Source organism: Diabrotica undecimpunctata, chromosome 10 (assembly GCF_040954645.1).
Source record: "Diabrotica undecimpunctata isolate CICGRU chromosome 10, icDiaUnde3, whole genome shotgun sequence".
Lineage (NCBI taxonomy): Eukaryota > Metazoa > Arthropoda > Insecta > Coleoptera > Chrysomelidae > Diabrotica > Diabrotica undecimpunctata.
Window position 1 is genome coordinate 648,243 of NC_092812.1, and position 21,956 is coordinate 670,198.

The 21,956-nt window shown below is 36.6% G+C and overlaps 1 protein-coding gene across 1 annotated transcript in view; it reads right to left on the reverse strand.

Moving 5' to 3' along the window:
- Nucleotides 1-21,956, reverse strand: part of LOC140452239 (uncharacterized) — a 98,337-nt gene that overhangs the window by 34,085 nt on the left and 42,296 nt on the right. The window contains exons 13-18 of the mRNA XM_072546375.1: nt 21,271-21,381; nt 18,615-18,725; nt 14,480-14,590; nt 10,455-10,565; nt 6,365-6,475; nt 4,689-4,799 (exon numbers count right to left, since the gene is read on the reverse strand). Coding sequence (XP_072402476.1) covers nt 4,689-4,799; nt 6,365-6,475; nt 10,455-10,565; nt 14,480-14,590; nt 18,615-18,725; nt 21,271-21,381 — 666 coding nt within the window. The remainder of the gene's footprint in view (nt 1-4,688; nt 4,800-6,364; nt 6,476-10,454; nt 10,566-14,479; nt 14,591-18,614; nt 18,726-21,270; nt 21,382-21,956) is intronic.

The following is a 21,956-nucleotide window of genomic DNA, read 5'->3' on the forward strand; positions in this document are numbered from 1 at the left end:
CTTTCTTTTTTTCCTTCTATCTACTTCTGTCCATTCAGATTTTTCCTGGTTACTTTCACCTACGTATATGTACTCATTTAACTTTTGTTCTGTAGTTACTTGTAATATCGCTTCTGAAACATCTTTCTTTGTAACTTCACATTTCTGGGAAGAACTGGCAACAGTGCGATCTTTGTTCGCGTTGATGGGTTGACGAACTGATTTTGTTTCGACTGAATCCATAAGTGTGTCTTTGTTTATTACCGTATTTTGATGTATAAGTTGTTCTTGATTTTCGACAACATTTTTTTGCGAATTTAATTGTTTTAGTAAATCAATATGTTGACTCATAAAGTCAATTTTTCCGTATAGCTCTTTAATTAGGGTATCTTTTTGTCTAATTATATATTTGAATATGTTAATATCAATTACCTTATTATCTGTTATTAAGTTATCCATTGCTTCCAAAAATATTTGATCTTCAGGTTTCACTGGTAAACAACATTCAATCAACTCGTCATTTATAAACTTAACATTGTTACTCTTTCGAGCACAACTCACATGGATGCTAGCGTCACAATTTATGCACTTTACTCCATTTACTACAGTTTTTTTACACTTTTTACAATATTTATTTTGGAGAGACATTTCACACGTCTTTACACCTGCTTGCCGTGTTGCCGTATATATAATAGGAGCAGACTTAACAAAAGGAAAGGAATTTACAGAAACATTAGCATTATGAGGAGTGGAATGAGCCTGTGGAGTCACTCTAAAATCAAGTTCACCTTCCAGAGCAAGAATTCTAAGATTAAGAGACTTCTTTAGTTCATCCTCTTCCTCTGTTGTAGATTCTAACAGATGGACTCTACCTGCAACGTGACCTAACCGAGAAGTATAACGACCATAGGCAGTGTCACAAGGGGAACCAACAAAAGAACCAATTTTCACTTTCAAATCTGCAAGAGTAGCCTCTATTTCAGGAATCTCATCACTAAAATTAAGATTGGAAGTTGACAGAACAACATGACTCCTATTTGCTGAAGCTTGCTTCAAAGCACCTCTCAGAACACCCCTTTTTTCATCAACTGTTTTTAACAATGGACTGGTTAAATGACGGACTCTCAACTCATACCCTAATTCAGGAGCTAATAGATGCTCTACCTTAAAAGCTGACATATTACACAACTGAGAGATATACAAGAGACACTAAATCTCAAGTGAGGATTCGGGCTAGCTTCAATGTACTGAATCGTGGCTGAAACTTAGTAAAATAATCAACAACTACTAAAGCATATTGGGAACCTTTATAAGACCTAGGGTACGGACCAATGAGATCTAAAGGTAGAAGTTGAAATGGAAAATAAATCTGTCGATAACTACCCATTAAACCTGGTTGAGGAAGATTTGTTGGTTTGCATGTAGCACAGATTTTGCATTTAGCAATATAGCTACGTACAGTTTGACGCAGCTTAGGCCAGTAATAAAGTTCAGATATTCGACGCAAAGTTTTGTAAAAACCAAAATGAGCTGCCGTAGGATGGTCATGAAAGGTGGCCAAAACCTCTGCTCTATTAGGAGTTGGAACGACTATCTTCCAATTCGACATTCCAGTGAGGGCATCCATGGAACTTAAGACAAGTTTATACAAAACACCATGTTCAACTTTAAAATCAGGAAATTTACCTGGTACATTCTGTACATCATACAACATTTTCCGATACCAGTCATCTGGTTGTAAGGAAGGTAAGTCTAACAAATTAATGTCAAAAGTTCTAGAGAGTGCATCAGCGACTACTACACCTGAAGCTTTACGATAAACAATTTTATAATCGTATTGTGCCAATTTTAAAATCCACCTAGCCAAACGAGGAGATGGGTTCTTCATACTTTGTAACCACACCAAAATACTGTGGTCGACCGTAAACGAACGACCTTCAAGAAAATATCTAAAATGTTCAATACCTGTCATTATAGCTAACAACTCCTTTTCAGTTGTAGCATAATTTTTCTGGACTTTATTTAATTTCCTGCTGGTGTAGGCTATAGGGTGTTCTTCTCCATCAACAATTTGATAGAGTACCCCACCAGATGCTGTGTTTGAACAATCAGTTATCAAATAGAAAGGCTTAGAGAAATCCGGTGCTACCATAACTGGGGAATTTGTGAGAGCCTCCTTGATTTTAATGAAAGCTTCATTAGCTTCAGGAGTCCACACAATATTTTGTCCCTTTTTCCTATTTTGAAGTAGATCAGTGATAGGGGACAACAAGGTAGAATAAGACTTGACAAATTTTTTGTAATAAACCACCATTCCTAACAATCGACGGACTTGAGTGGTATTTTTAGGCACTGGAAAATCACGAATAGCCGATACCTTATCAGGATCAGTATGGAGACCATGTGAATCTACAACATATCCCAAAAACTTAATAGACTCACGACAAAAGCTACTTTTATCTAAGTTAATAGTCAAATTTGCATCTTTTAAACGCTGAAACAACTGCTGCAATACAGAGATATGAGTTTCAAAATCAGGAGTAATAACAAGATATCATCAAGATAATACTGACACAAAGGATCTCAAGCAGGACCAATTACCAAATCCATTAACCGACACATAGTCTGCGGAGCAGACACAAGACCAAAAGGCATTGTAGCGAACTGATACAATCCTTTTCCATTGACTGCAAATGCAGTGAGCTTCTTACTCTCTTCGCTCAGTGGAATCTGTAAAAATGCTTTCTTCAACTCAATAGATGAAATGAATTTAGCGTTTTATAACTTACTCAGGATGATATCTATACGAGGTATAGGATACGCATCTCTGTTCATGGTTATACTGTTAAGTTTACGTCCGTCAAAACAGACACGAAAAGTCCAGTCTTCCTTTTTTGTCAACCACAAAGGGCTACAAAAAGAAGAAGTACTGGGCTCAATAATACCTAACTTTAGCATTTCATCTACCTCCTTTACTTGGCTTTCATGCCAGGCTTGAGGCAAGGGATATTGATATTGCCTGAAGGGCTTGGACGAACCCACATCAATGTGATGTTCGATAAGATGAGTTTTACCCAACTTATTTTTCGAAGAGATAGAAGAGAATAATTTGATAACATTATTTAACTGCTCTACTTCACGAGCATTAAGTCTACTCATATCTTTAACTGCATTGACACAAGAGATATTAAACGAAGAGACAGATAAGGAAAATTCAGGAAAATTTAATTCACTATTAAAAGTTTTCAGAAAATCCAGTTTTCAGAAATCATTCTTTTACAAAAACTAACAGAAACTTTTGTCTTTCGGTGGAGGATGAAAAGTTTGACTGGTGGATGCTTGAGCATCCAGACTCCAGAAACGTCTTCCTGGTTTTTGAGGATTTTCGACTGTATTCCCTGTATTTCGTTGAGGAGCGGGAGCCAGGGACAACCCACCCCTTCTGTCGTTTCCCGAACAGAATTGACATTCAAATTTGCGGACACCTTGACGTCCACATCCATAACAAAACCGAATTCTAGGTTCAGAACATTCATAATACCCATGTCCTGATTGACGACAATTCCAACAAGTAATCTTTGAGTTAAAAGCAGACATTATCAGACCGAGAATAATTTGGTCTACCCGAATAGGACGAATCAGGATTTCTAAACATCTGCCGAATAGGAGCTCTAGACACACTGTCAGACGTCCATGACAAAACTTCTTCCAGCTTCTTACATTTTTCAGTAAGATCAACAATCGAGGGAATATCTGTAAGTGCCAGACTAGAATGGTACGATGGCAACAAATTTTTCTTGATAATCCTGACAATATGAGGTTCAGAAAGAGGAGTCTCCAGACGTTTACACAGACCAACAATCTCGTTAATAAAAATTGTAACTTTCTCTTGTGGAGCTTGTTTACGAGACTTGATTTCATCAAGGAGATTATTCTCGTAGTTATAAGGGAGAAAATCTGATCTAAGTTTGGCAACTAACTCTTGCCAAGAAGCAAAACTACCTCGGTTATTGAGGTACCAAGTAAAAGCTGAATTTTTAAATAAGTCAGCAGCAGAAGAGTAACACTCTTCCTCGCTGTTACCACGTGCTATACGTAGACATTCTACCTTCTCCAAGAAACTACCAACATTTTCATTTGATTGTCCTGAAAAATGTACACCCCATTTATGAACAGGAGCAGACTTAACAAAAGGAAAGGAATTTACAGAAACACTAGCATTATGAGGAGTGGAATGAGCCTGTGGAGTCACTCTAAAATCAAGTTCACCTTCCAGAGTAAGAATTCTAAGATTAAGAGACTTCTTTAGTTCATCCTCTTCCTCTGTTGTAGATTCTAACAGATGGACTCTACCTGCAACGTGACCTAACCGAGAAGTATAACGACCATAGGCAGTGTCACAAGGGGAACCAACAAAAGAACCAATTTTCACTTTCAAATCTGCAAGAGTAGCCTCTATTTCAGGAATCTCATCACTAAAATTAAGATTGGAAGTTGACAGAACAACATGACTCCTATTTGCCGAAGCTTGCTTCAAAGCACCTCTCAGAACACCCCTTTTTTTATCAACTGTTTTTAACAATGGACTGGTTAAATGACGGACTCTCAACTCATACTCTAATTCAGGAGCTAATAGATGCTCTACCTTAAAAGCTGACATATTACACAACTGAGAGATATACAAGAGAATGAGTAAAAGTAGTACTTACTCTCTGACTCCAAGTTAATATTCTGAAGGGATATCTATACCAGTAATGTTTACTTGTTTTGGTCCAGTCGTGAAATCCAATGAAATATACTGCTACAACTCCCAAAGGAACCTAAAATTTCAAAAACTGTTATTTCGAGGTAGTGACTCAACTTATTGACTACTCCGGACTTGTAAAATATGTGAAAACGTTAACTTTAAGTTATTTAAATTTTTAATTTATTTATTATTAATCTAAAATAGTTATTTAACCAACCAAAACCAAAGCAATTTATTCAGTCTACACAGAATATAGCAAAACAAGTTGATTTAAGGTATAGATATAAAAAAAAATTTTGAAGTACAAAAACTAAATGTTAAAATGAAAATCTAAAAGCACAACTAGTGAAAACCATAACAACCCAAGATCAAAACCAAAAGTTAAAGGAGATATATTTTTTTTAAGCCAGAAGTGGAACAGACGTCACACGTTGGGTCTAGCCAATTGAAACCTCTATACTTCGGGAGTATTGGATTTTAGGAAGCGTATAGCTTACAAATTTCAGAAGCACTGGAAGAGAGGTGATGTAAAATACTAAAGATATGGCTAAGCTCAGAGGAACAAATTTAAATAGCCAAAGAGACACTAAATCTCAAGTGAGGATTCGGGCTAGCTTCAATGCTGAATCGTGGCTGAAATTTAGTAAAATAATCAACAACTACTAAAGCATATTGGGAACCTTTATAAGACCTTTATAAGACGTGGAATCTGTAAAAATGCTTTCTTCAAGTGAATAGATGAAATGAATTTAGCGTTTTGTAACTTACTCAGGATGATATCTATACGAGGTATAGGATACGCATCTCTGTTCATGGTTATACTGTTAAGTTTACGTCCGTCAAAACAGACACGAAAAGTCCAGTCTTTCTTTTTTGTCAACCACAAAGGGCTACAAAAAGAAGAAGTACTGAGCTCAATAATACCTAACTTTAGCATTTCATCTACCTCCTTTACTATGCTTTCATGCCAGGCTTGAGGCAAGGGATATTGATATTGATATTGCCTGAAGGGCTTGGACGAACCCACATCAATGTGATGTTCGATGAGATGAGTTTTACCCAACTTATTTTTCGAAGAGATAGAAGAGAATGATTTGATAACATTATTTAACTGCTCTACTTCACGAGCATTAAGTCTACTCATATCTTTAACTGCATTGACACAAGAGATATTAAACGAAGAGACAGATAAGGAAAATTCAGGAAAATTTAATTCACTATTAAAAGTTTTCAGAAAATCCAGTTTTCAGAAATCTTTTGTCTTTCGGTGGAGGATGAAAAGTTTGACTGGTGGATGCTTGAGCATCGAGACTCCAGAAACGGCTTCCTGGTTTTTGAGGATTTTCGACTGTATTCCCTGTATTTCGTTGAGGAGCGGGAGCCAGGGACAACCCACCCCTTCTGTCGTTTCCCGAACAGAATTGACATTCAAATTTGCGGACACCTTGACGTCGAGCTTGCTTCAAAGCACCTCTCAGAACACCCCTTTTTTCATCAACTGTTTTTAACAATGGACTGGTTAAATGACGGACTCTCAACTCATACCCTAATTCAGGAGCTAATAGATGCTCTACCTTAAAAGCTGACATATTACACAACTGAGAGATATACAAGAGAATGAGTAAAAGTAGTACTTACTCTCTGACTCCAAGTTAATATTCTGAAGAGATACCTATACCAGTAATGTTTACTTGTTTTGGTCCAGTCGTGAAATCCAATGAAATATACTGCTACAACTCCCAAAGGAACCTAAAATTTCAAAAACTGTTATTTCGAGGTAGTGACTCAACTTATTGACTACTCCGGACTTGTAAAATGTGTGAAATAGTTAACTTTAAGTTATTTAAATTTTTAATTTATTTATTATTAATCTAAAATAGTTATTTAACCAATCAAAACCAAAGCAATTTATTCAGTCTACACAGAATATAGCAAAACAAGTTGATTTAAGGTATAGATATAAAAAAAAATTTTGAAGTACAAAAACTAAATGTTAAAATGAAAATCTAAAAGCACAACTAGTGAAAACCATAACAACCCAAGATCAAAACCAAAAGTTAAAGGAGATATATTTTTTTTAAGCTAGAAGTGGAAAAGAAGCCACACGTTGGGTCTAGCCAATTGAAACCTCTATACTTCGGGAGTATTGGATTTTAGGAAGCGTATAGCTTACAAATTTCAGAAGCACTGGAAGAGAGGTGATGCAAAATACTAAAGATATGGCTAAGCTCAGAGGAACAAATTTAAATAGCCAAAGAGACACTAAATCTCAAGTGAGGATTCGGGCTAGCTTCAATGCACTGAGTCGTGGCTGAAATTTAGTAAAATAATCAACAACTACTAAAGCATATTGGGAACCTTTATAAGACCTAGGATACGGACCAATGAGATCTAAAGGTAGAAGTTGAAATGGAAAATCAATCTGTAGATAATTACCCATTAAACCTGGTTGAGGAAGATTTGTTGGTTTGCATGTAGCACAGATTTTGCATTTAGCAATATAGCTACGTACAGTTTGACGCATCTTAAGCCAGTAATAAAGTTCAGATATTCGACGCAAAGGTGGCCAAAACCTCTGCTCTATTAGGAGTTGGAACGACTATCTTCCAATCCGACATTCCAGTAAGGGCATCCATGGAACTTAAGACATGTTTATACAAAACACCATGTTCAACTTTAAAATCAGGAAATTTACCTGGTACATTCTGTACATCATACAACATTTTCCGATACCAGTCATCTGGTTGTTAAGGAAGATAAGTCTAACAAATTAATATCAAAAGTTCTAGAGAGTGCATCAGCGACTACTACACCTGAAGCTTTACGATGAACAATTTTATAATCGTATTGTGCCAATTTTAAAATCCACCTAGCCAAACGAGGAGATGGGTTCTTCATACTTTGTAACCACACCAAACTACTGTGGTCAGTTATGACCGTAAACGAACGACCTTCAAGAAAATATCTAAAATGTTCAATACCTGTAATTATAGCTAACAACTCCTTTTCAGTTGTAGCATAATTTTTCTGGACTTTATTTAATTTCCTGCTGGTGTAGGCTATAGGGTGTTCTTCTCCATCAACAATTTGATAGAGTACCCCACCAGATGCTGTGTTTGAACAATCAGTCATCAAATAGAAAGGCTTAGAGAAATCCGGTGCTACCATAACTGGGGAATTTGTGAGAGCCTCCTTGATTTTAATGAAAGCTTCATTAGCTTCAGGAGTCCACACAATATTTTGTCCCTTTTTCCTATTTTGAAGTAGATCAGTGATAGGGGACAACAAGGTAGAATAAGACTTGACAAATTTTTTGTAATAAACCACCATTCCTAACAATCGACGGACTTGAGTGGTATTTTTAGGCACTGGAAAATCACGAATAGCCGATACCTTATCAGGATCAGTATGGAGACCATGTGAATCTACAACATATCCCAAAAACTTAATAGACTCACGACAAAAGCTACTTTTATCTAAGTTAATAGTCAAATTTGCATCTTTTAAACGCTGAAACAACTGCTGCAATACAGAGATATGAGTTTCAAAATCAGGAGTAATAACAAGAATATCATCAAGATAATACTGACACAAAGGATCTCAAGCAGGACCAATTACCAAATCCATTAACCGACACATAGTCTGCGGAGCAGACACAAGACCAAAAGGCATTGTAGTGAACTGATACAATCCTTTTCCATTGACCGAAAAAGCAGTGAGCTTCTTACTCTCTTCGCTCAGTGGAATCTGTAAAAATGCTTTCTTCAACTCAATAGATGAAATGAATTTAGCGTTTTGTAACTTACTCAGGATGATATCTATACGAGGTATAGGATACGCATCTCTGTTCATGGTTATACTGTTAAGTTTACGTCCGTCAAAACAGACACGAAAAGTCCAGTCTTTCTTTTTTGTCAACCACAAAGGGCTACAAAAAGAAGAAGTACTGAGCTCAATAATACCTAACTTTAGCATTTCATCTACCTCCTTTACTAGGCTTTCATGCCAGGCTTGAGGCAAGGGATATTGATATTGCCTGAAGGGCTTGGACGAACCCACAACAATGTGATGTTCGATGAGATGAGTTTTACCCAACTTATTTTTCGAAGAGATAGAAGAGAATAATTTGATAACATTATTTAACTGCTCTACTTCACGAGCATTAAGTCTACTCATATCTTTAACTGCATTGACACAAGAGATATTAAACGAAAGGACAGATAAGGAAAATTCAGGAAAATTTAATTCACTATTAAAAGTTTTCAGAAAATCCAGTTTTCAGAAATCATTCTTTTACAAAAACTAACAGAAACTTTTGTCTTTCGGTGGAGGATGAAAAGTTTGACTGGTGGATGCTTGAGCATCCAGACTCCAGAAACGTCTTCCTGGTTTTTGAGGATTTTCGACTGTATTCCCTGTATTTCGTTGAGGAGCGGGAGCCAGGGACAACCCACCCCTTCTGTCGTTTCCCGAATAGAATTGACATTCAAATTTGCGGACACCTTGACGTCCACATCCATAACAAAACCGAATTCTAGGTTCAGAACATTCATAATACCCATGTCCTGATTGACGACAATTCCAACAAGTAATCTTTGAGTTAAAAGCAGAGACATTATCAGACCGAGAATAATTTGGTCTACCCGAATAGGACGAATCGGGATTTCTAAACATCTGCCGAATAGGAGCTCTAGACACACTGTCAGACGTCCATGACAAAACTTCTTCCAGCTTCTTACATTTTTCAGTAAGATCAACAATCGAGGGAATATCTGTAAGTGCCAGACTAGAATGGTACGATGGCAACAAATTTTTCTTGATAATCCTGACAATATGAGGTTCAGAAAGAGGAGTCTCCAGACGTTTACACAGACTAACAATCTCGTTAATAAAAATTGTAACTTTCTCTTGTGGAGCTTGTTTACGAGACTTGATTTCATCAAGGAGATTATTCTCGTAGTTATAAGGGAGAAAATCTGATCTAAGTTTGGCAACTAACTCTTGCCAAGAAGCAAAACTACCTCGGTTATTGGGGTACCAAGTAAAAGCTGAATTTTTAAATAAGTCAGCAGCAGAAGAGTAACACTCTTCCTCGCTGTTACCACGTGCTATACGTAGACATTCTACCTTCTCCAAGAAACTACCAACATTTTCATTTGATTGTCCTAAAAAATGTACACCCCATTTATGAATAGGAGCAGACTTAACAAAAGGAAAGGAATTTACAGAAACACTAGCATTATGAGGAGTGGAATGAGCCTGTGGAGTCACTCTAAAATCAAGTTCACCTTCCAGAGTAAGAATTCTAAGATTAAGAGACTTCTTTAGTTCATCCTCTTCCTCTGTTGTAGATTCTAACAGATGGACTCTACCTGCAACGTGACCTAACCGAGAAGTATAACGACCATAGGCAGTGTCACAAGGGGAACCAACAAAAGAACCAATTTTCACTTTCAAATCTGCAAGAGTAGCCTCTATTTCAGGAATCTCATCACTAAAATTAAGATTGGAAGTTGACAGAACAACATGACTCCTATTTGCTGAAGCTTGCATCAAAGCACCTCTCAGAACACCCCTTTTTTCATCAACTGTTTTTAACAATGGACTGGTTAAATGACGAACTCTCAACTCATACTCTAATTCAGGAGCTAATAGATGCTCTACCTTAAAAGCTGACATATTACACAACTGAGAGATATACAAGAGAATGAGTAAAAGTAGTACTTACTCTCTGACTCCAAGTTAATATTCTGAAGGGATACCTATACCAGTAATGTTTACTTGTTTTGGTCCAGTCGTGAAATCCAATAAAATATACTGCTACAACTCCCAAAGGAACCTAAAATTTCAAAAACTGTTATTTCGAGGTAGTGACTCAACTTATTGACTACTCCGGACTTGTAAAATATGTGAAAACGTTAACTTTAAGTTATTTAAATTTTTAATTTATTTATTACTAATCTAAAATAGTTATTTAACCAACCAAAACCAAAGCAATTTATTCAGTCTACACAGAATATAGCAAAACAAGTTGATTTAAGGTATAGATATAAAAAAAAATTTTGAAGTACAAAAACTAAATGTTAAAATGAAAATCTAAAAGCACAACTAGTGAAAACCATAACAACCCAAGATCAAAACCAAAAGTTAAAGGAGATATATTTTTTTTTAAGCCAGAAGTGGAACAGACGCCACACGTTGGGTCTAGCCAATTGAAACCTCTATACTTCGGGAGTATTGGATTTTAGGAAGCGTATAGCTTACAAATTTCAGAAGCACTGGAAGAGAGGTGATGCAAAATACTAAGATATGGTTAAGCTCAGAGGAACAAATTTAAATAGCCAAAGAGACACTAAATCTCAAGTGAGGATTCGGGCTAGCTTCAATGCACTGAGTCGTGGCTGAAATTTAGTAAAATAATCAACAACTACTAAAGCATATTGGGAACCTTTATAAGACCTAGGGTACGGACCAATGAGATCTAAAGGTAGAAGTTGAAATGGAAAATCAATCTGTAGATAACTACCCATTAAACCTGGTTGAGGAAGATTTGTTGGTTTGCATGTAGCACAGATTTTGCATTTAGCAATATAGCTACGTACAGTTTGACGCATCTTAGGCCAGTAATAAAGTTCAGATATTCGACGCAAAGGTGGCCAAAACCTCTGCTCTATTAGGAGTTGGAACGACTATCTTCCAATCCGACATTCCAGTAAGGGCATCCATGGAACTTAAGACATGTTTATACAAAACACCATGTTCAACTTTAAAATCAGGAAATTTACCTGGTACATTCTGTACATCATACAACATTTTCCGATACCAGTCATCTGGTTGTTAAGGAAGATAAGTCTAACAAATTAATATCAAAAGTTCTAGAGAGTGCATCAGCGACTACTACACCTGAAGCTTTACGATGAACAATTTTATAATCGTATTGTGCCAATTTTAAAATCCACCTAGCCAAACGAGGAGATGGGTTCTTCATACTTTGTAACCACACCAAACTACTGTGGTCAGTTATGACCGTAAACGAACGACCTTCAAGAAAATATCTAAAATGTTCAATACCTGTAATTATAGCTAACAACTCCTTTTCAGTTGTAGCATAATTTTTCTGGACTTTATTTAATTTCCTGCTGGTGTAGGCTATAGGGTGTTCTTCTCCATCAACAATTTGATAGAGTACCCCACCAGATGCTGTGTTTGAACAATCAGTCATCAAATAGAAAGGCTTAGAGAAATCCGGTGCTACCATAACTGGGGAATTTGTGAGAGCCTCCTTGATTTTAATGAAAGCTTCATTAGCTTCAGGAGTCCACACAATATTTTGTCCCTTTTTCCTATTTTGAAGTAGATCAGTGATAGGGGACAACAAGGTAGAATAAGACTTGACAAATTTTTTGTAATAAACCACCATTCCTATCAATCGACGGACTTGAGTGGTATTTTTAGGCACTGGAAAATCACGAATAGCCGATACCTTATCAGGATCAGTATGGAGACCATGTGAATCTACAACATATCCCAAAAACTTAATAGACTCACGACAAAAGCTACTTTTATCTAAGTTAATAGTCAAATTTGCATCTTTTAAACGCTGAAACAACTGCTGCAATACAGAGATATGAGTTTCAAAATCAGGAGTAATAACAAGATATCATCAAGATAATACTGACACAAAGGATCTCAAGCAGGACCAATTACCAAATCCATTAACCGACACATAGTCTGCGGAGCAGACACAAGACCAAAAGGCCTTGTAGTGAACTGATACAATCCTTTTCCATTGACTGCAAATGCAGTGAGCTTCTTACTCTCTTCGCTCAGTGGAATCTGTAAAAATGCTTTCTTCAACTCAATAGATGAAATGAATTTAGCGTTTTGTAACTTACTCAGGATGATATCTATACGAGGTATAGGATACGCATCTCTGTTCATGGTTATACTGTTAAGTTTACGTCCGTCAAAACAGACACGAAAAGTCCAGTCTTTCTTTTTTGTCAACCACAAAGGGCTACAAAAAGAAGAAGTACTGGGCTCAATAATACCTAACTAGCATTTCATCTACCTCCTTTACTAGGCTTTCATGCCAGGCTTGAGACAAGGGATATTGATATTGCCTGAAGGGCTTGGACGAACCCACATCAATGTGATGTTCGATGAGATGAGTTTTACCCAACTTATTTTTCGAAGAGATAGAAGAGAATGATTTGATAACATTATTTAACTGCTCTACTTCACGAGCATTAAGTCTACTCATATCTTTAACTGCATTGACACAAGAGATATTAAACGAAGAGACAGATATCATTCTTTTACAAAAACTAACAGAAACTTTTGTCTTTCGGTGGAGGATGAAAAGTTTGACTGGTGGATGCTTGAGCATCCAGACTCCAGAAACGTCTTCCTGGTTTTTGAGGATTTTCGACTTTATTCCCTGTATTTCGTTGAGGAGCGGGAGCCAGGGACAACCCACCCCTTCTGTCGTTTCCCGAACAGAATTGACATTCAAATTTGCGGACACCTTGACGTCCACATCCATAACAAAACCGAATTCTAGGTTCAGAACATTCATAATACCCATGTCCTGATTGACGACAATTCCAACAGGTAATCTTTGAGTTAAAAGCAGAGACATTATCAGACCGAGAATAATTTGGTCTACCCGAATAGGACGAATCAGGATTTCTAAACATCTGCCGAATAGGAGCTCTAGACACACTGTCAGACGTCCATGACAAAACTTCTTCCAGCTTCTTACATTTTTCAGTAACATCAACAATCGAGGGAATATCTGTAAGTGCCAGACTAGAATGGTACGATGGCAACAAATTTTTCTTGATAATCCTAACAATATGCGGTTCAGAAAGAGGAGTCTCCAGACGTTTACACAGACTAACAATCTCGTTAATAAAAATTGTAACTTTCTCTTGTGGAGCTTGTTTACGAGACTTGATTTCATCAAGGAGATTATCCTCGTAGTTCTAAGGGAGAAAATCTGATCTAAGTTTGGCAACTAACTCTTGCCAAGAAGCAAAACTACCTCGGTTGTTGAGGTACCAAGTAAAAGCTGAATTTTTAAATAGGTCAGCAGCAGAAGAGTAACACTCTTCCTCGCTGTTACCACGTGCTATACGCAGACATTCTACCTTCTCCAAGAAACTACCAACATTTTCATTTGATTGTCGTGAAAAATGTACACCCCATTTATGAATAGGAGCAGACTTAACAAAAGGAAAGGAATTTACAGAAACATTAGCATTATGAGGAGTGGAATGAGCCTGTGGAGTCACTCTAAAATCAAGTTCACCTTCCAGAGTAAGAATTCTAAGATTAAGAGACTTCTTTAGTTCATCCTCTTCCTCTGTTGTAGATTCTAACAGATGAACTCTACCTGCAACATGACCTAACCGAGAAGTATAACGACCATAGGCAGTGTCACAAGAAGAACCAACAAAAGAACCAATTTTCACTTTCAAATCTGCAAGAGTAGCCTCTATTTCAGGAATCTCATCACTAAAATTAAGATTGGAAGTTGACAGAACAACATGACTCCTATTTGCTGAAGCTTGTTTCAAAGCACCTCTCAGAACACCCCTTTTTTCATCAACTGTTTTTAACAATGGACTGGTTAAATGACGGACTCTCAACTCATACCCTAATTCAGGAGCTAATAGATGCTCTACCTTAAAAGCTGACATATTACACAACTGAGAGATATACAAGAGAATGAGTAAAAGTAGTACTTACTCTCTGACTCCAAGTTAATATTCTGAAGAGATACCTATCCCAGTAATGTTTACTTGTTTTGGTCCAGTCGTGAAATCCAATGAAATATACTGCTACAACTCCCAAAGGAACCTAAAATTTCAAAAACTATTATTTCGAGGTAGTGACTCAACTTATTGACTACTCCGGACTTGTAAAATATGTGAAATAGTTAACTTTAAGTTATTTAAATTTTTAATTTATTTATTATTAATGTAAAATAGTTATTTAACCAATCAAAACCAAAGCAATTTATTCAGTCTACACAGAATATAGCAAAACAAGTTGATTTAAGGTATAGATATAAAAAAAAATTTTGAAGTACAAAAACTAAATGTTAAAATGAAAATCTAAAAGCACAACTAGTGAAAACCATAACAACCCAAGATCAAAACCAAAAGTTAAAGGAGATATATTTTTTTTAAGCCAGAAGTGGAAAAGAAGCCATACGTTGGGTCTAGCCAATTGAAACCTCTATACTTCGGGAGTATTGGATTTTAGGAAGCGTATAGCTTACAAATTTCAGAAGCACTGGAAGAGAGGTGATGCAAAATACTAAAGATATGGCTAAGCTCAGAGGAAAAAAATTTAAATAGCCAAAGAGACACTAAATCTCAAGTGAGGATTCGGGCTAGCTTCAATGTACTGAATCGTGGCTGAAACTTAGTAAAATAATCAACAACTACTAAAGCATATTGGGAACTTTTATAAGACCTAGGGTACGGACCAATGAGATCTAAAGGTAGAAGTTGAAATGGAAAATCAATCTGTCGATAACTACCCAGTAAACCTGGTTGAGGAAGATTTGTTGGTTTGCATGTAGCACAGATTTTGCATTTAGCAATATAGCTACGTACAGTTTGACGCAGCTTAGGCCAGTAATAAAGTTCAGATATTCGACGCAAAGTTTTGTAAAAACCAAAATGAGCTGCCGTAGGATGGTCATGAAAGGTGGCCAAAACCTCTGCTTTATTATTAGTTGGAACGACTATCTTCCAATTCGACATTCCAGTGAGGGCATCCATGGAACTTAAGACATATTTATACAAAACACCACGTTCAACTTTAAAATCAGGAAATTTACCTGGTACATTCTGTACATCATACAACATTTTCCGATACCAGTCATCTGGTTGTTAAGGAAGATAAGTCTAACAAATTAATATCAAAAGTTCTAGAGAGTGCATCAGCGACTACTACACCTGAAGCTTTACGATGAACAATTTTATAATCGTATTGTGCCAATTTTAAAATCCACCTAGCCAAACGAGGAGATGGGTTCTTCATACTTTGTAACCACACCAAACTACTGTGGTCAGTTATGACCGTAAACGAACGACCTTCAAGAAAATATCTAAAATGTTCAATACCTGTAATTATAGCTAACAACTCCTTTTCAGTTGTAGCATAATTTTTCTGGACTTTATTTAATTTCCTGCTGGTGTAGGCTATAGGGTGTTCTTCTCCATCAACAATTTGATAGAGTACCCCACCAGATGCTGTGTTTGAACAATCAGTCATCAAATAGAAAGGCTTAGAGAAATCCGGTGCTACCATAACTGGGGAATTTGTGAGAGCCTCCTTGATTTTAATGAAAGCTTCATTAGCTTCAGGAGTCCACACAATATTTTGTCCCTTTTTCCTATTTTGAAGTAGATCAGTGATAGGGGACAACAAGGTAGAATAAGACTTGACAAATTTTTTGTAATAAACCACCATTCCTAACAATCGACGGACTTGAGTGGTATTTTTAGGCACTGGAAAATCACGAATAGCCGATACCTTATCAGGATCAGTATGGAGACCATGTGAATCTACAACATATCCCAAAAACTTAATAGACTCACGACAAAAGCTACTTTTATCTAAGTTAATAGTCAAATTTGCATCTTTTAAACGCTGAAACAACTGCTGCAATACAGAGATATGAGTTTCAAAATCAGGAGTAATAACAAGAATATCATCAAGATAATACTGACACAAAGGATCTCAAGCAGGACCAATTACCAAATCCATTAACCGACACATAGTCTGCGGAGCAGACACAAAACCAAAAGGCATTGTAGTGAACTGATACAATCCTTTTCCATTGACTGAAAAAGCAGTGAGCTTCTTACTCTCTTCGCTCAGTGGAATCTGTAAAAATGCTTTCTTCAAGTCAATAGATGAAATGAATTTAGCGTTTTGTAACTTACTCAGGATGATATCTATACGAGGTATAGGATACGCATCTCTGTTCATGGTTATACTGTTAAATTTACGTCCGTCAAAACAGACACGAAAAGTCCAGTCTTTCTTTTTTGTCAACCACAAAGGGCTACAAAAAGAAGAAGTACTGGGCTCAATAATACCTAACTTTAGCATTTCATCTACCTCCTTTACTAGGCTTTCATGCCAGGCTTGAGGCAAGGGATATTGATATTGCCTGAAGGGCTTGGACGAACCCACATCAATGTGATGTTCGATGAGATGAGTTTTACCCAACTTATTTTTCGAAGAGATAGAAGAGAATAATTTGATAACATTATTTAACTGCTCTACTTCACGAGCATTAAGTCTACTCATATCTTTAACTGCATTGACACAAGAGATATTAAACGAAGAGACAGATAAGGAAAATTCAGGAAAATTTAATTCACTATTAAAAGTTTTCAGAAAATCCAGTTTTCAGAAATCATTCTTTTACAAAAATTAACAGAAACTTTTGTCTTTCGGTGGAGGATGAAAAGTTTGACTGGTGGATGCTTGAGCATCCAGACTCCAGAAACGTCTTCCTGGTTTTTGAGGATTTTCGACTGTATTCCCTGTATTTCGTTGAGGAGCGGGAGCCAGGGACAACCCACCCCTTCTGTCGTTTCCCGAATAGAATTGACATTCAAATTTGCGGACACCTTGACGTCCACATCCATAACAAAACCGAATTCTAGGTTCAGAACATTCATAATACCCATGTCCTGATTGACGACAATTCCAACAAGTAATCTTTGAGTTAAAAGCAGAGACATTATCAGACCGAGAATAATTTGGTCTACCCGAATAGGACGAATCGGGATTTCTAAACATCTGCCGAATAGGAGCTCTAGACACACTGTCAGACGTCCATGACAAAACTTCTTCCAGCTTCTTACATTTTTCAGTAAGATCAACAATCGAGGGAATATCTGTAAGTGCCAGACTAGAATGGTACGATGGCAACAAATTTTTCTTGATAATCCTGACAATATGAGGTTCAGAAAGAGGAGTCTCCAGACGTTTACACAGACTAACAATCTCGTTAATAAAAATTGTAACTTTCTCTTGTGGAGCTTGTTTACGAGACTTGATTTCATCAAGGAGATTATTCTCGTAGTTATAAGGGAGAAAATCTGATCTAAGTTTGGCAACTAACTCTTGCCAAGAAGCAAAACTACCTCGGTTATTGAGGTACCAAGTAAAAGCTGAATTTTTAAATAAGTCAGCAGCAGAAGAGTAACACTCTTCCTCGCTGTTACCACGTGCTATACGTACACATTCTACCTTCTCCAAGAAACTACCAACATTTTCATTTGATTGTCCTGAAAAATGTACACCCCATTTATGAATAGGAGCAGACTTAACAAAAGGAAAGGAATTTACAGAAACACTAGCATTATGAGGAGTGGAATGAGCCTGTGGAGTCACTCTAAAATCAAGTTCACCTTCCAGAGTAAGAATTCTACGATTAAGAGACTTCTTTAGTTCATCCTCTTCCTCTGTTGTAGATTCTAACAGATGGACTCTACCTGCAACGTGACCTAACCGAGAAGTATAACGACCATAGGCAGTGTCACAAGGGGAACCAACAAAATAACCAATTTTCACTTTCAAATCTGCAAGAGTAGCCTCTATTTCAGGAATCTCATCACTAAAATTAAGATTGGAAGTTGACAGAACAACATGACTCCTATTTGCTGAAGCTTGCTTTAAAGCACCTCTCAGAACACCCCTTTTTTCATCAACTGTTTTTAACAATGGACTGGTTAAATGACGGACTCTCAACTCATACTCTAATTCAGGAGCTAATAGATGCTCTACCTTAAAAGCTGACATATTACACAACTGAGAGATATATAAGAGAATGAGTAAAAGTAGTACTTACTCTCTGACTCCAAGTTAATATTCTGAAGGGATATCTATACCAGTAATGTTTACTTGTTTTGGTCCAGTCGTGAAATCCAATGAAATATACTGCTACAACTCCCAAAGGAACCTAAAATTTCAAAAACTGTTATTTCGAGGTAGTGACTCAACTTATTGACTACTCCGGACTTGTAAAATATGTGAAATAGTTAACTTTAAGTTATTTAAATTTTTAATTTATTTATTATTAATCTAAAATAGTTATTTAACCAATCAAAACCAAAGCAATTTATTCAGTCTACACAGAATATAGCAAAACAAGTTGATTTAAGGTATAGATACAAAAAAAAAATTTTGAAGTACAAAAACTAAATGTTAAAATGAAAATCTAAAAGCACAACTAGTGAAAACCATAACAACCCAAGATCAAAACTAAAAGTTAAAGGAGATATATTTTTTTTAAGCCAGAAGTGGAACAGACGCCACACGTTGGGTCTAGCCGATTGAAACCTCTATACTTCGGGAGTATTGGATTTTAGGAAGCGTATAGCTTACAAATTTCAGAAGCACTGGAAGAGAGGTGATGTAAAATACTAAAGATATGGCTAAGCTCAGAGGAACAAATTTAAATAGCCAAAGAGACAGTAAATCTCAAGTGAGGATTCGGGCTAGCTTCAATGCTGAATCGTGGCGGAAATTTAGTAAAATAATCAACAACTACTAAAGCATATTGGGAACCTTTATAAGACGTGGAATCTGTAAAAATGCTTTCTTCAAGTCAATAGATGAAATGAATTTAGCGTTTTGTAACTTACTCAGGATGATATCTATACGAGGTATAGGATACGCATCTCTGTTCATGGTTATACTGTTAAGTTTACGTCCGTCAAAACAGACACGAAAAGTCCAGTCTTTCGTTTTTGTCAACCACAAAGAGCTACAAAAAGAAGAAGTACTGGGCTCAATAATACCTAACTTTAGCATTTCATCTACCTCCTTTACTAGGCTTTCATGCCAGGCTTGAGGCAAGGGATATTGATATTGCCTGAAGGGCTTGGACGAACCCACATCAATGTGATGTTCGATGAGATGAGTTTTACCCAACTTATTTTTCGAAGAGATAGAAGAGAATGATTTGATAACATTATTTAACTGCTCTACTTCACGAGCATTAAGTCTACTCATATCTTTAACTGCATTGACACAAGAGATATTAAACGAAGAGACAGATATCATTCTTTTACAAAAACTAACAGAAACTTTTGTCTTTCGGTGGAGGATGAAAAGTTTGACTGGTGGATGCTTGAGCATCCAGACTCCAGAAACGCCTTCCTGGTTTTTGAGGATTTTCGACTTTATTCCCTGTATTTCGTTGAGGAGCGGGAGCCAGGGACAACCCACCCCTTCTGTCGTTTCCCGAACAGAATTGACATTCAAATTTGCGGACACCTTGACGTCCACATCCATAACAAAACCGAATTCTAGGTTCAGAACATTCATAATACCCATGTCCTGATTGACGACAATTCCAACAGGTAATCTTTGAGTTAAAAGCAGAGACATTATCAGACCGAGAATAATTTGGTCTACCCGAATAGGACGAATCAGGATTTCTAAACATCTGCCGAATAGGAGCTCTAGACACACTGTCAGACGTCCATGACAAAACTTCTTCCAGCTTCTTACATTTTTCAGTAACATCAACAATCGAGGGAATATCTGTAAGTGCCAGACTAGAATGGTACGATGGCAACAAATTTTTCTTGATAATCCTGACAATATGAGGTTCAGAAAGAGGAGTCTCCAGACGTTTACACAGACTAACAATCTCGTTAATAAAAATTGTAACTTTCTCTTGTGGAGCTTGTTTACGAGACTTGATTTCATCAAGGAGATTATCCTCGTAGTTCTAAGGGAGAAAATCTGATCTAAGTTTGGCAACTAACTCTTGCCAAGAAGCAAAACTACCTTGGTTATTGAGGTACCAAGTAAAAGCTGAATTTTTAAATAGGTCAGCAGCAGAAGAGTAACACTCTTCCTCGCTGTTACCACGTGCTATACGCAGACATTCTACCTTCTCCAAGAAACTACCAACATTTTCATTTGATTGTCGTGAAAAATGTACACCCCATTTATGAATAGGAGCAGACTTAACAAAAGGAAAGGAATTTACAGAAACATTAGCATTATGAGGAGTGGAATGAGCCTGTGGAGTCACTCTAAAATCAAGTTCACCTTCCAGAGTAAGAATTCTAAGATTAAGAGACTTCTTTAGTTCATCCTCTTCCTCTGTTGTAGATTCTAACAGATGGACTCTACCTGCAACATGACCTAACCGAGAAGTATAACGACCATAGGCAGTGTCACAAGAAGAACCAACAAAAGAACCAATTTTCACTTTCAAATCTGCAAGAGTAGCCTCTATTTCAGGAATCTCATCACTAAAATTAAGATTGGAAGTTGACAGAACAACATGACTCCTATTTGCTGAAGCTTGCTTCAAAGCACCTCTCAGAACACCCCTTTTTTCATCAACTGTTTTTAACAATGGACTGGTTAAATGACGGACTCTCAACTCATACCCTAATTCAGGAGCTAATAGATGCTCTACCTTAAAAGCTGACATATTACACAACTGAGAGATATACAAGAGAATGAGTAAAAGTAGTACTTACTCTCTGACTCCAAGTTAATATTCTGAAGAGATACCTATACCAGTAATGTTTACTTGTTTTGGTCCAGTCGTGAAATCCAATGAAATATACTGCTACAACTCCCAAAGGAACCTAAAATTTCAAAAACTGTTATTTCGAGGTAGTGACTCAACTTATTGACTACTCCGGACTTGTAAAATGTGTGAAATAGTTAACTTTAAGTTATTTAAATTTTTAATTTATTTATTATTAATCTAAAATAGTTATTTAACCAATCAAAACCAAAGCAATTTATTCAGTCTACACAGAATATAGCAAAACAAGTTGATTTAAGGTATAGATATAAAAAAAAATTTTGAAGTACAAAAACTAAATGTTAAAATGAAAATCTAAAAGCACAACTAGTGAAAACCATAACAACCCAAGATCAAAACCAAAAGTTAAAGGAGATATATTTTTTTTAAGCCAGAAGTGGAAAAGAAGCCACACGTTGGGTCTAGCCAATTGAAACCTCTATACTTCGGGAGTATTGGATTTTAGGAAGCGTATAGCTTACAAATTTCAGAAGCACTGGAAGAGAGGTGATGCAAAATACTAAAGATATGGCTAAGCTCAGAGGAACAAATTTAAATAGCCAAAGAGACACTAAATCTCAAGTGAGGATTCGGGCTAGCTTCAATGCACTGAGTCGTGTCTGAAATTTAGTG